Here is a 14181-nt window from a genome sequence, read left to right on the forward strand (position 1 = left end):
ACACGTCGGAGCCATAAAAATTGCAACGAGGAAGTCAGACCTTTTCAAGGTAAGGCAGAAAGAAAACGAGATGCTCAGGGAATTCGTATCTCGGTTCTAAGCGGAGAGAATGGATTTGCCTCCAGTCACCGATGACTGGGCCGTTCAAGCTTTCACTCAAGGTCTCAACACTCGGAGTTCTGTAGCTTCACATCAGTTGAAGCAAAGTTTGCTCGAGTACCCGGCTGTCACTTGGGCCGATGTACATAATCGGTACCAATCGAAGATTAGAGTCGAAGATGATCAACTAGGGACTCATTCGGGGTCCGTTTATCCTAGCAGGCCCGTGGGTAGGATCAAAGGGGACGTCAATCGAGAGCCGATGTCAAATAGAGATCAATATCAACCGTACAACAGAGACCATAGAGGAACCGGGTTTGGGCGAAGCTTCGCACAAAATGAGATGAAAAAGGGTCGAGGTCAAAATTCACGAGGGCCTGATGCCGAAAAAGATCACGTTAAATATCCAAAATCCGAATAAAGGTACGACCCCATTCCGATTCTCTCTATTTTTTCGACTAACACTACAGGCTATCGATAAGGATCGGCACGAAGCTTTGAATCTTAAAGCACGCGTTGCACACTTTTTTCCTTGGACCGGTTTTTGTCCCAAATAGGGTTTTCCGACAAGGTTTTTAACGAGGCAACCATTGTTCGTGCTGATTTAGGGGAGTTCAACGGTATCCGAGGTTCCCTGAAATAAGCCCGAGATCTGGGAGGCATTACCCTCGAGTATCCGCTTTATTTTAAGGAAGTTACTTCGTGACACGGGGCCTCGATAGGAAAATGTTATAAGGGTCAAACGGTCAGATGAGTCGTGCCCATATAGGTTACTCGATCCCTAACATCGAACATGCGCACATGTATAATCGTCTATTGAGAGAAGTATCTTTCCTTGACGATATCTCATGTTTCTAGAAAAATTTTCTATTTCATACTCTTGATTTATTATGTAAAAAGTCTTAAGGGCCGATCACAACGGAAGATCAAACTGCCAACATTTCGAGACCATAAGACCTTAAAAGCGATCCTCGATTTTACGGGCCACGGCCACCCTACTCGGGGACTGACTCTTCAGTCAAGCTTGAAGTAAAACGGAAGGTAAGCCCAAAGGGCAAGTTCTGAACTAAAAAGGTTACAGCCAAGTTAACGCGTATCGGGAGCGTTTGAAATCCATAACAAATACAAAAGCCCAAGGGCTATCTTAACCCGAGTTCGAGCAAACTCTCATTCGGGGACTATCTACGAAGTCTAAGGGCAAACTTTACTTCGAGTTCGAGCAAATCCTCACTCGATCATAAAAGCCCACGGGCTATCTTAACCCAAGTGCGAGCATACCTCGAACACTCGGGGACTACCTACTCGAGCTATCCTAGTTCGAAATCATAAGACCTCAAAGAGGCACCCCCCGATATACGGGCCAAAGCCATCATACTCAGGGACTAACCTTTCGGACAAGTTCGAAAGGCTATCGGGAAACAAGTCCAAGAGACATACCCGAAGGCTACGACCATATTGAAAAGCTACGGCCATATTAATGACTACGGTCATGTAAAAGGCTAAGGCCGAAATAATGTGGCTCGGAGACGTCCGACTTCCGCCATAAATTAAAGGCCTTCAAATACTTCGAAAAATCGGTTAAACTTGGCTGCCCTCAGCAAAAGCAAAATGGCTTTGATAAAATCAGCCTTCAAATAATTTAAAGGCTTCGATAATATCAGCCTTCGAAAAAGCCTCAAGATTCATTAACACGAACGGGTTCTGAACGATTGAACCCTCGGAAAAACCCAACAGGTACAAAAAACACATGCTAAGGCATAAAGAAATTTTCACTAAGTCTTTTAGCCGAAAAGAGGAAAAAATTATAGCCATCTTAGAGGCCGAACTGGCACAACTTAAAGAGCCTAAGGGCCGATCTAAAAGAGTCTAAGGGCCAATAGAAAAGCCTAAGGGCTAACTTTACTTCGAGTGAGGATTTGATCGAACTCGACTATAAAGCCTAAGGGCTAACTTCATTTCGAGTTCGAGCAAGTACTCACTCGACTACTAAGCCCAAGGGCTACCCGAGTTCGAGAAAATTCTCGCTCGGGGACTATCCATAAAGCCTGTGGGCTAATTTCATTTTGAGTTCGAGCAAGTACTCACTCGGCTACTAAGCCCAAGGGCTACCCGAGTTCGAGAAAATTCTCATTCGAGGACTATCCATAAAGCCTATGGGCTAACTTCATTTCGAGTTCGAGCAAGTACTCACTCGACTACTAATCCCAAGGGCTACCCGAGTTCGAGAAAATTCTCATTCGGGGACTATCCATAAAGCCTATGGGCTAACTTTATTTCCAATTTGAGCAAGTACTCACTCGACTACTAAGCCCAAGGGCTACCCGAGTTCGAGAAAATTCTCACTCGGGGACTATCTTTCGAGCCCAAGGGCCACCTCATCTCAAGTTCGAGCATGTCCTCACTTGGCCATAAGGCCTAAGGGCTATTTTTATTTCAAGTTCGAGCAACACTCACTCAACTATCAAGCCCAAGGCTTACCTTACCTTATCGACTGTTGAGCCTAAGAGCTACTCAAACTCAAGTTCGAATGGTCATTCGGGGACCATTTCAGAAACGTTTGAGGGCAGAACTTATTATCGGTCATTACCATCTCAAACTTTGGACATTCAAAAGGAATTTTATGATAAGGCACTTTGACCCACATAAAAGAGTAACAGATTCAGAAGCCATGGAAGGAAAAAGGCTTTGTATAAACCTTTTTACAAGAGCTATAGGTCACAATCAAGATTTCCTCGCAAGGGCCGATCAGCCTCAAAAGCAAAAAATTACTAAGAGCATGAAACCTAAGCGGCACGGTCCTCATCAGCAGAAGTATCTTCGCCCTCGGAACCTTCTGCCGGACTCGCTAAAAGTTCTCGGAGTTTTCCTCGAGAAAGGCCAACTTCCAAGCTTTCGTTTCCTCAGTCGCTTACATCACGATGATGATATCGTGGCAAATCGGGATAAAAGATCAAGGACTCAATTCGTTTCTTGTCGTTATACTCTAAAAAATGCGGGGACTATTTCTATACGGTAAAAATCGGGGCTACCCGATCTCGTGAGCTCGAGGGTCACTTCAAGAGCAAGATCGAAATAGACTAAGAGCGAGCCCGATGTATACGGTCAACATCATATGCCTCCAATTTTGAAGGCTCGAGAAGTTGCATCGAGAACAAAAGTTCGATATAGACCAAGCTCGGGCTCGAAGGTAGAATAAGAGGCTCGAAGACCTAAGTGCTCGAGGAGCATCGGAGCCAAGTATGCTCGACCCCAAAATAGTACCATTATGGATTTGTAACAGAATGAGCTAGATTCCTGCCACGTCCCCAAGATCATGGCGCAAATCCCGGAATGGGATTGTACGATTCCGTACTAGGCGGTTAGACAGTTGTATCAAGAATATTCCTTACTGTAAACAGAAATATACCTTATTTAGGGTTCCCCTATTATATAAAAGGGACCCCAACCATTTGTAAATATCATCTTATCATTAGCAAGAATATACTATCATACTTTTCTCTCTTACTGTTCATCAGAATTATCCTTTAGCTCTATTGTTCTTACTTTACTTTTCTTGTTTAGTTGTTCTTATTGTTCTAAGCCCACCTCGAGGTCACCGCTGTTGGGTAACATTGGTTTGATTCACTTGTCTTTTTCATTTCTACATCATATTTCTTGATTATTAATTGGTTTTGAACTAAATTACATATCTTTAAAACCACAAATCAAATTTAGTTGTTACTCGTATTTTCGAGGTAAACAGATTTTTTGTACAGACACAAAATAAATACATTTGAATTCCGGTTGGCTGGTAGATAGCTTCAGATTCAGATACTCCAACTTCTTTCATTGGTGGAAGCTTTGAAATAATGGTTCCAACAATAACTCCATGATATGGTATTGGACTCTTTGCCTTTAAAAGTTTTGAAATCCAGCTTTCTATATTTGAATACAGTAAAGTGTATTAATAGAGAAGGATATTTTGAAGTTGTAAACTCCAGTATCGCATGTTGGAGTTTCACTCTTAAAAACAACATATGGTGTTGGGGTTTGTCATATAGAAATTTTCCAATTCCAGTAGTTCTTCCCGGAGGTTTTTCATGTTTAAGCTGAGGCAATTTTTATCCAAATATTTTGCTAATAACTTTTTAAATATTGGTTAAACTCTAATAACAGAGGCTAAAAATGGCCATTTCTAATTTCTTCCATTATTGTAGTCCATAAAAATCTTTAATTCTTTGTAAAAGAAGTTGAAGACTAGTTTTATAATTTAGAAAAACAGAAAAGAATTAGTCAAAAGGTGTGCAGTAATAGTCCGTAGGCGGATTGCACAATAGGATAATTCCATGCCATGTCCGTAGGTGGTCTGCACAAATAGGATCAATCCATGTCATTATTTATATGTTAACCTCGGTAACAAAAGTCTTGAGAAAATAGTCTTCGCTTAAATTTTTCGTAACCGTTCCTAATAATTGTCAAAATTTATTGTGATTATCGGAATTTATCATAAAATATGGCAATCGTCAGAATTCTTGATATGGTAATTATCAGAATTAGCCATAAATATGATAATCGCTAGACATCTTTATATAGAGATCACCAAAATTTGCAAAAATATGACAATCGCCAGAAATATTTATATAGGATCACTAGAATTTGCCATAAAATATGGCAATCGCCAAAAGTACTTTCAAAATTTTGGACAAAGGCTATTTTCCCAAAATTTATCTTACTGAGGTTAAAATTAAACGATGGTCCTGTAAAGCTCCAGCATAATTTCTTGTAGTCCGCATGGATAGTCATATTTGGAACTAGAATTCCTCTTCTTACGCTTCAGAAAGAGAGTTTAACTATATTTTATTAGATTTCAATCTACAATTTTCCAAAAGCTCTTCTAATTATTTTTACTCTAATTAGATTCTTTTAGAATAAAAAAATGAATTGAAATTTAGCATAAGGTAAATAGGAAAAGAAAATAATTTTAAATTAATTTGACTGCCAAGAGGTGTGGCGGGATAGTTAGGATCCATCTACCTTTTAACTAGAAATTTACCATGTTAGTGGTTCGGGTTAATCAATCAATACATTTCACATACCAATGATTAAATTCAATAATATTTTGAATTAGAGTAACAAATCTTTACACTGAAAAGTTAAATTTGTCCCCTCTTATTCATCAAACTTGAAACCAAAAACCAATATTTATTAAGATCAGTTTATTTATAGAGAGTTTAAATCTCAATATTCTATCTCTAAATCCGAAAATGAGTCATTTGTCTTCGCTTTGTAGAAATCTATCTTATAAAATATTAAGTACATATTTTACGTCTATTTAATTATTTGGTACAAATATTAATATCGATTAAACTTCTTCCAATCGTGCACATTTCTACAAGTTGACATATTCAATTGATGCTGGACCATAGAACAAAACTAAGACCCACTAGTATACGATCAAGTCCCTTGAAAATATCTGCCTCTACCTGAAAAAGACTGCAAAAATATAATGGATAAACATATATTAAATAAATAAATAAATAAAAATCATAGAATCTCAACAGAACTTTACTGTTATACATAATTCCAGAACCTTCTACAACTTTCTGTATCCTCCCTTATATTCCTTACCGAATCTTCACTCCCTTTTCATTACACTTCTTCTCTCAAATTTTCTCAAATTACTCTCTCATTCTCTCAAAATCTTCAAACAAATCTTTAATTTAATGGCTTCAGAATCAGAATCAGCAGCTACTGAGGCATCATCATTCGTTGAAAATTTGATCAATGCAAGAAACAGAGACCTTTCTCTGTTTTTACCCTTTATTTTAGCCTTCACAAACTCATCAATTTCAACAACCCCAGTTCAAGATTCAACAGACCCAGATCAAGAAACACAAGAATCAACAACCCCATCTGATTTTCTTGATCGAATTATACTCATAAACCCTTTTACACAAGGCATGGTTGTTATACAAAACCGGTCTTCCTCTTCGAATTTTGAGTCTTTTTTGAGTGATTTATTGGGAAAAGATGGTCAGCCACCAGCTTCAAAAGCATCAATTGAAGCACTACCAAATGTGGAAATTTGTGAAAATGGGGAGTGTGTGATATGTTTAGAGGAGTGGGGTGTTGGTGGTGGTGATGTGGTGGTTAAAGAAATGCCATGTAAGCATAGGTTTCATGGGAATTGTATTGAAAAATGGCTGAAAATTCATGGGTCATGTCCTGTTTGTAGATATAAGATGCCTGAAGAAGAAGGTGATTTGAATAATAAGAGTGAAAATAGAGGGAGAAGGAGAGAGATTTGGTTGAGTTTTGGTTTAGGAAATGATAGGAGAAGTGAGAATAATCAAACAGTTTCAGCTAATTCCAGTTCGGAGAATGAACATGATCATGAACCAGAGGTTTAAAGAGGTGATCTTTTTTATTTTTATTTTTAAAATTCTTTTTGTTTTTTTAGTTTTAGATTTTTTTTTTTTGGAATAATATTTGTATAGAGGTACATTTTGTAGTTGGGTGGATTGTGGAATGAAAGATGATTTTTCAATTTTAATTGTTCTCTCTCTCTCTCTCTGTGTCTCTTTTTAAAAGATAAGTATAGTATTGATGTTGATATTTAACTGCTACTACGCATTAACATAATTGTGGGGTTTGAACATAACTGAGATTTTATTATAATATCTTAGACGATAAGAAAGGTGATGATATACATATATTTATATAATCAGAAAATTTATAAGATAATTGTGGATGATTTTATAATTAACATTAATTAATAACCTCATAAAAATGCTAATTAATCTAATCTCACAGGTTAATATTCAATAATAGAGTAATTAATTTACTCTCACAAGTTAATATTTATTATCAATAGAATAACAAATCCCTTTCTTAACAGTATAATTGGACTGCTAAAGGTCCAATTTTAGCTTATTGTGTTATTGGGCTTTACAAAATTTTGAGTCATTTAGGCCTTCATTTGGGTGATATCTCATTTCTGCGTCAGAATAGCACTGGCTAGTCAGTTTTCGGATTGGTAATTAATAATTAAAAAAAAAGAGATTTTAACCTTCCTATACCACATATGAAACTTTATTACCCTCAATGTTTAAGGTTTGAGTTAATTACATTTCAGCATACCAAATTACCATTTATATACCATAATTCAAATCAGGGATATAATTAAGGGTGCATTTATATTAAGCATAATTATAAGACCGTATATTCCCATTTTTTCTTTCCTTTCATCTCAACTAAAATACAAATTCAAAATCTGAATTTATATTAGGCTAACCAGAATACACTCATTGAAGCTGAACCCTCGAGTGGATTTTTATGAACAATATTCAATCTCTTTCTTCCGACTAGAGCTGCAATGATTATAGTAGAAACAGAGAAGATTATTCCAATACCGATCCTTTGGAGAATACTAATGCCTCTTTCGTTTCCTGTTGTCCGTCTTAGGACAGTACGAGGATTTTCTCATAGATAGTGATAGATATTATTATGCCAACAGCTGCTAAGGCAAAAATTGAAACTGGGGGAATCTCAAAATTGTGAATGATTTTCCGGTTCAGTTGCACGCCTTGTTTGATGAAAAATGTTGCTGCTTATGCTACACAAATATCAAATGGTATAGTGGTTAGCCAAATGGGAGTAGTGTTGATCACTAGCTTCAATTCTTCTACATTGGTCACGGTTGTAAGTTTCCAAGGATTCTGCTGCTGCTGCTGCTGTGATTATACCCGCTGACCACATTAATTTACAATTCATCTACAGAAAACAATGCATCTACAATTAGAATACAAATAATCTATAATTCATCTACAAAATATCTACAAACTGGGTATATTGAATTTTAATATCCCAATTCTCATTCGGTAGTTTAATTGGGATTTTCGACACAATTGTAGAAGATTTGTAGAAGTTTTAGTCTTCCCAATCTACAATTTATCTACAATTCTACAATTTATCTACAATTTCTGAAAATTTGTCTTCTTCTTCTTCTTCTTCTTCTTCTTTCAATCTGAAATTCAGTCAAAACCAAGTCTAATCTTTACCAAAACCCCTCAAAATTGAGATATAAACTCCAAATCATATTCCCGATTATTTTCAACAACACCCAATCCAAACAAATAATGATTTTTGAAAACCCAAATTTGAATTCAAAGCTTTCAAGCTTTTTAATGACTATCAATGGTGGAAAATATATGGAAGAACAGATGAAGATGAAGTTGAAGAACAGAAATCTCCTTTCCGTTTCAAAATTACGCAGCTTCCAGATCTCCTTTACGTTTCAAATTTCGAATTTAATTTGGAATAAATCAATCCTAGATTTTGTGGCCGATTTTTCGCGCGCAATAAATGGCAGATTCTGTCTAATAAATGATTGGTATATAAATTGTAGTTAAAGTGTGGACTGGGCGGGTAATATACAAACTATGCACATTTTTGGTAATAAGGTTTCAAATATGGTATAGTTAGGAAAAAATCCCATTAAAAAATAGTTAGTGTTTATAAAGTTATTGAAGTATTATTTTATCGCAACACGAAAAATAGCAGCATAATATACTGGAGAGTGATGCACTGGTGCACCTGTGTATGAACTTCCAGCATATTATGCTGGAATTTCAGCGCACGGAAAGTTCCCGTATAACTTACTGAAGAATGGAGCACTTGTGTATGAATTTCCAGTATATTATGCTGGAATATTTTTGGGATTTTAAATAGTATTTTCGTTCAAATTTATCTTTACATAAAAAGTGTTTAAATTTTAATTATTTTTGAAACTGTAATTATTTTTTAATTACCACTTATAAATTTGGCTGTTTTTGAATTTTCCCTCGTTTCCACTCTGGCTAATTCCTGTTTCTCTTTCAATTTCTTTGTTTAAATTTGTACGTCACTTTTCAAATATTCTCATGTGTTTCAATGTTAAGTTACACATGCTTCATTCTCTCTATCATAGCTTGATTTTTGGTTGAGTATATATTCTTTTTCCTTTGTTAAAACAAAGCAAGAAAACTCTATGGTTAAAAAATGTTCACACGGCAATATCGTTTGACAAGTGACAAACAGAAAAAACATAACGATATGAGTGGCCAGCAGGGGTGAAGCAACACTTTGGCAAGGGCCGTCAATTCACCGCCTTTTATCAAAAGCGTATATATGTAATTTATCAAGTTTTAAATATACATAACATATATTAAACAGTTTTTATCGAGAATTCTTTTTTTATTTCTTTTAAGTTTGAACATTCAAGAAAATTCATGGCTTTGCCATTGATGACCAAACAACCAAGTCTATATTAATTACACTAAGTGTATATAACTTAAAGTCGTTAGAGATTCATACTCTCACTTACAAGGAATGTTTGCGCTTAACATTTTCAATTTCCTTACACTGCCTTGAATGTTAAGGGTGAAATTCAAAAATAACCGGATTTACAAGTGGTAATTGAAAAATAATCACAAGTAATCGAAATTTAGCAACTTTTTATGTAAAAATAAATTTGAACGAAAACCTTGTTCAAAATTCGAAAAATATTCCAGCATAATATACTGGAGTTCCAGCATAATGCACTAGTCCAACATAATATGCTGGAAGTTCATATATATGTGCTCCAATCTCCAGTATATTATGCTGGAACTTTTCGTGTTACAGCAAAATAGTGATTATTTTTCAATAACTTTGCAAATGCTGACTATTTTTCAATTATAAGTCTAAAAACTAGCTAGACCGTGCTATTTACTATGGGTTGATAAACAAAATGGCCTATTTTCCTATGGAGTAATTTTATTCATTTGTATTGATATCTAAAGCAATTTATAAATATTATTTTTTGGTGTACTTCCAAGTTCCTTGCTTGCATCTTTAGAAAAGGATAGCATAAAATGGGATTCCTGGAATATATACATTGTCCAAGTTTAACAGTTCATATGCAGATGAGTTAGAATATGGTATCAGAAGAAAGAAAAAGAAAGGATGCCATTTATCTATACAGATTCTCTTGAGTTATTGTTCAACTTTGAATAATCTTTCAACATCATATTCATTTTTTCATAAATCAAATTGACTATCTGTCTTGGGCTCATTCTCTGCATTGGAATATATGCATGTTCTTTTGTAAATGTGAAACAAGAAAAAAGGGGTTGTGCATTTGTGCTCATTCTATCCAATACTTATCAATGTGAATATACTTTAAAAAGGTGTTTCAGTTTCATTCACAAAATAATATACATATAGTTCTCTATAAACAACATTACTAGCTGTAGGAATCAATGACTATATAGGGTAATAAGGAAAAAATAAAGTATAACAGCCTCCTGCAGAAATGCAGGGTAAGGCTGCGGACAATAGGTCCTTGCGGCCCAGTTCTTCCTCGGACCCTGCATATAACAGGAGCTTAGTGCACCGGATTGCCCTTGAGCTTAGAAGCATATATCTACTAATGAAATTACCAAATACACTAACTATAGCCATTGAAATTGCTCTACTTCCTTGTTGTTCAAGTCTATAACTTTTGGACCATATTCATAGTCATTTGGGCACTTGCTATTCAAATCAATGGTCTCCAAAAATTCAATCTTGGCCAAATTTTCACTTCTTTGATTGTGGTATCTTTTACTAGGTGGTTGTTCAACACAAATATCATCACAATTGTTATTTCTTCTTCTCTTTTTTTCTTTAGTTTCTGGATTCAATGAGAGAGCAATAGAAGTATTCGTGTTTCGCGTATCATTCTGATATTCTTTTCTTCCTGAGCTCCCAGAAGATGTTAAAGAACTTTCAAGTGAACACATGATTTCACCATTCAATTGTTTTCTCCCTGTATCTTTTGAAATCAAACCATCAATTTCTGTTATTGCTGATAATGGAGAAGTTGGACGACAACCATTGTTAACCATTGAAACTAATTGAGAGAGTTCAGCTTTAGCTAGTTCCACTCCAACTGAAGAAGTACCATATCCTGCTAGTGTTTCTTGTGCTTTCTTCAAAACTGATTGTAAATACTTGCCTTGAGCTTCTATCCTCAGTTGTAAATGTCTTTGTACCTAAAGTACATATAAATTTATAAATACACAACAACAACAACAACAACAACAACAACAATGCATTAATCCCAATTAAGTTGGGGTCGGCTATATGAATCCTCACTAAATATGTCCCTCAATTAATCTCATCTCAATCAAATAAAAAGGGCAGCTTGGTGCAGTAAGCTCCCGCTATGTGGGGGGTTCGGGAAAGGATTGGACCGACCACAAGGGTCTACTTTACGCAGCCTTACCCTGTATTTATGCGAGAGGCTATTTCCACGGCTATTTCAATCAAATATTATACAATATAAAAATAAAAATTACAAGATTAAAACTTTGTACATATGTGAGGATTCAGCATAAATTAACTATGTTGATTGTTAGACTATTGAAACCCATCCTCCTTTATTGCTCGGACCGGCAATATGAGCAGATTTCACCGGTGTGAGCTTGCTCACATTTCTGGTTCCAAACCCGTACAAAGGAGGAGGGTTGCAGTAGACAGACACAACTAACATAAAACCAGTTAAATCTATGTTGAATCCTCATACACATAAAATTTGTATAAAATCTTGGAAAATTATGCAACTTAAGCAGAGATTTATATTAAGATAAATTTACCTCAATCTGTTGATGAAGTTTCCTCTGGACCTCCATTTGCATTTGTAAAGCTCTTGCTATTTGCAAACTCCTGACAAAAATTTTAACTAATGAGATGCTGCTATTGCTTGGTTTTCTATGTTACATTATTTGCATTCAATAGGAAATTATCATTACTCGTTCATTTGATTCTGAGCTCCATCACAATTGTCCAAAGATAACTTATCACTCTGAGGCTCTCTGAATTCTGCATTAAAATAAGTCCTCTGATTTAAGCCTCTTGAGATTTCATTTTCCTTTGTATCATCATCAGGTACTATTGCACACAACTCCAACTTACCTTCTTCTTTGTTGTCATCAAAAGATTGATCAGTGGCTTGACTTTTCCCAAGACGATATTTCTGTACAGTAAAAAGATTACTAATCAATCAGTTCAAAAGCCTTTCTATCACCTGACCAATGCGACAATGAGACGACGACTACGACAACAAGCCCAGTGGAGTCCCACAAGTGGGATCTTGAGAGAGAAGTATGTACGCAGACAGTACCCTGTACCCCTACCCTTAAAAGGTAGAGAGGATGTTGTTACCAGTAGACCCTCGGCTCAATGTGGCAGTACTGAGACAATTACCTGCAAATGACTCTTGAGGTGATATAAAGTTAGCCCATGTATGTTCATCACTCTCATCAAAGATTTTGGTGTAGCCTCTGCATTATCAATCAAATAACAACGTTAGAATCAATAACAAGACAGTTACACCTATGTCGAATCCTCCAAAATTATACATTTTTGGATGATCTGATAGGGGTGCAACGACATTTTTGCAGAATTCGAGCAACAGTACTCACTCTCTGGACCTCCTAGTTGAGCGACTGCATCGACGAATCGTTGGTGGAGATCAGGAGTCCATTTTAATCTAGGTTTAGCATCACTTGACAAAACTAAGTTCATATCTTTATTTTGTTGTGCATTTTGAAGAGCCATTTTTGTTGTTGTTGTTTTACTAACTTACTAGGATGACAAGGTACAATATGTGTATGTATATGTAGTGGATTGAAACATAGAAAAGAGGTTGTATTGTGTCACAAAAATGTGGGGAAAACTAGTAGTATATATAATTGGGAAGTAGTTAAGGGTGTCCCATGTTGTTCTCACTCCATATCTGGAAACATATGTTGAGAAAGGAATATATGCCTTATGAGCTGTGGCCCTTCTTTTCTTCCATTTCCCATTTCATATCAAACTTTTTCTTTATTTTATTTTCTTCTATTTCTAAGTAATTTTCTTTCTCTTTCTTCTTTGACTTGAAAGGGAGCCTTGGCGTAACTGGTAAAGTTGCTGCCATGTGACTAGAAAGTCACGGGTTCGAGCCGTGGAAACAGCCTCTTGCAGAAATGCAGGGTAAGGTACGATAGGCCCTTGTGATCCGGCCCTTCACCGGACCCCGCGCATAACGGGAGCTTAGTGCACCGAGCTGTTTTTTTTTTTTTCTTCTTTGACTTGAAAGGGTGTGAGAGAATCTTTGAAACAGCAAAAACAAAGAAAGCAAACCACACTTCAATTTAAGTCTCAAAAGGAGAGAAAAGGAGAAAAAAGTGTTTAATTTGTTTTTACCTTCCTGTTTTTCCTTCTTATATTTCTCTCTCTTTCTGCTTTGATTCCCCTACTGAAAATAGGCAACCCCACCATTATATATAATGGGAACTAACTTTTTGCTAAAAACTTAAGAGGAGCCTTTGATAATATGGATTGCTTTGATTGGTATTTTCTTTTTTGGAGATATTGAAAAATGATTCTTTAAAACAATTATTTTCTTCTTTCTTGTACATAAATAATTTTTTTTTGTTGTATTTCTTTCTTTTTTGGCAGCTTCTTTTTGTTGTTTTTTAGTGATGAAGGAATCAAAGAATCTAGTAATAGATTTTTAGGACAAACTATGCCGTATTTATGTTATCAAGAAGTACTAATTTACTTATAAGTTTTAATAAGAGTGGAGCAAAAACAACCCCTTTTAATAGCACTATTATTCGAATTATGCCATAATCCAAACTCTTAATTTTAGTGACTTTCCTATGTCTTCATCAATCTTTGAATTTTCAGATGTTCTACAAGTATATGCTTGATATGAACTATGCATATGATCTCCACCCAAAAGAGAGAAGAATGAAATCAAACAGTTATTATTATATTAATGTAAAATAGCTATGTTTGATAGATAATAATGAAATGGCATCAAACTTGAAAGAATTATTCAGTGGGACCCTTCCCTTGCATAGAATTTGGAATAACCAAGTTCATATCCCATTTACCTTTATATATACCAAAAAAAAAAAAAAAAAAGGGAACAAGTTCATTTATCCAAGAATATGGAAATGGAATGGTTAAAACTCTTAGCATATATATTAAGGCTGGTATGAGGACGATTACACTAATAAGAATAGATTCTATACTCTATTGTTAGCTGAA

At 35.6% G+C, this 14181-nt stretch overlaps 2 protein-coding genes across 3 annotated transcripts; one reads left to right on the forward strand and one right to left on the reverse strand.

Annotated features, from left to right (window-relative positions):
• The first annotated feature begins 5669 nt into the window (after nt 1-5669).
• LOC109212820 (E3 ubiquitin-protein ligase RING1-like) lies at nt 5670-6631 on the forward strand. The gene has a single exon (XM_019376504.1). It carries the CDS (start codon nt 5802-5804, stop codon nt 6486-6488), a length of 687 nt encoding a protein of 228 aa, XP_019232049.1. The 5' UTR covers nt 5670-5801; the 3' UTR covers nt 6489-6631.
• A 3641-nt stretch (nt 6632-10272) lies between these two features.
• On the reverse strand, nt 10273-12870 carry LOC109212825 (myb family transcription factor PHL8-like). 2 transcript variants are annotated; one of them, XM_019376511.1, is made up of 6 exons: nt 12564-12870; nt 12346-12422; nt 12055-12115; nt 11892-11961; nt 11736-11805; nt 10273-11132 (listed from the first exon to the last, which is right to left on the reverse strand). In XM_019376511.1, exons 1-6 carry the CDS (start codon nt 12697-12699, stop codon nt 10551-10553), a joined length of 996 nt encoding a protein of 331 aa, XP_019232056.1. In that variant the 5' UTR covers nt 12700-12870; the 3' UTR covers nt 10273-10550. The 2 variants fall into 2 exon arrangements, with proteins under 2 accessions (XP_019232056.1, XP_019232055.1); XM_019376510.1 differs by having other exon boundaries at nt 11892-12115; nt 12564-12850.
• Between the last annotated feature and the right edge of the window lie 1311 nt (nt 12871-14181).

This window comes from Nicotiana attenuata, unplaced genomic scaffold (genome assembly GCF_001879085.1).
Source record: "Nicotiana attenuata strain UT unplaced genomic scaffold, NIATTr2, whole genome shotgun sequence".
In the NCBI taxonomy this organism is placed as follows: domain Eukaryota; kingdom Viridiplantae; phylum Streptophyta; class Magnoliopsida; order Solanales; family Solanaceae; genus Nicotiana; species Nicotiana attenuata.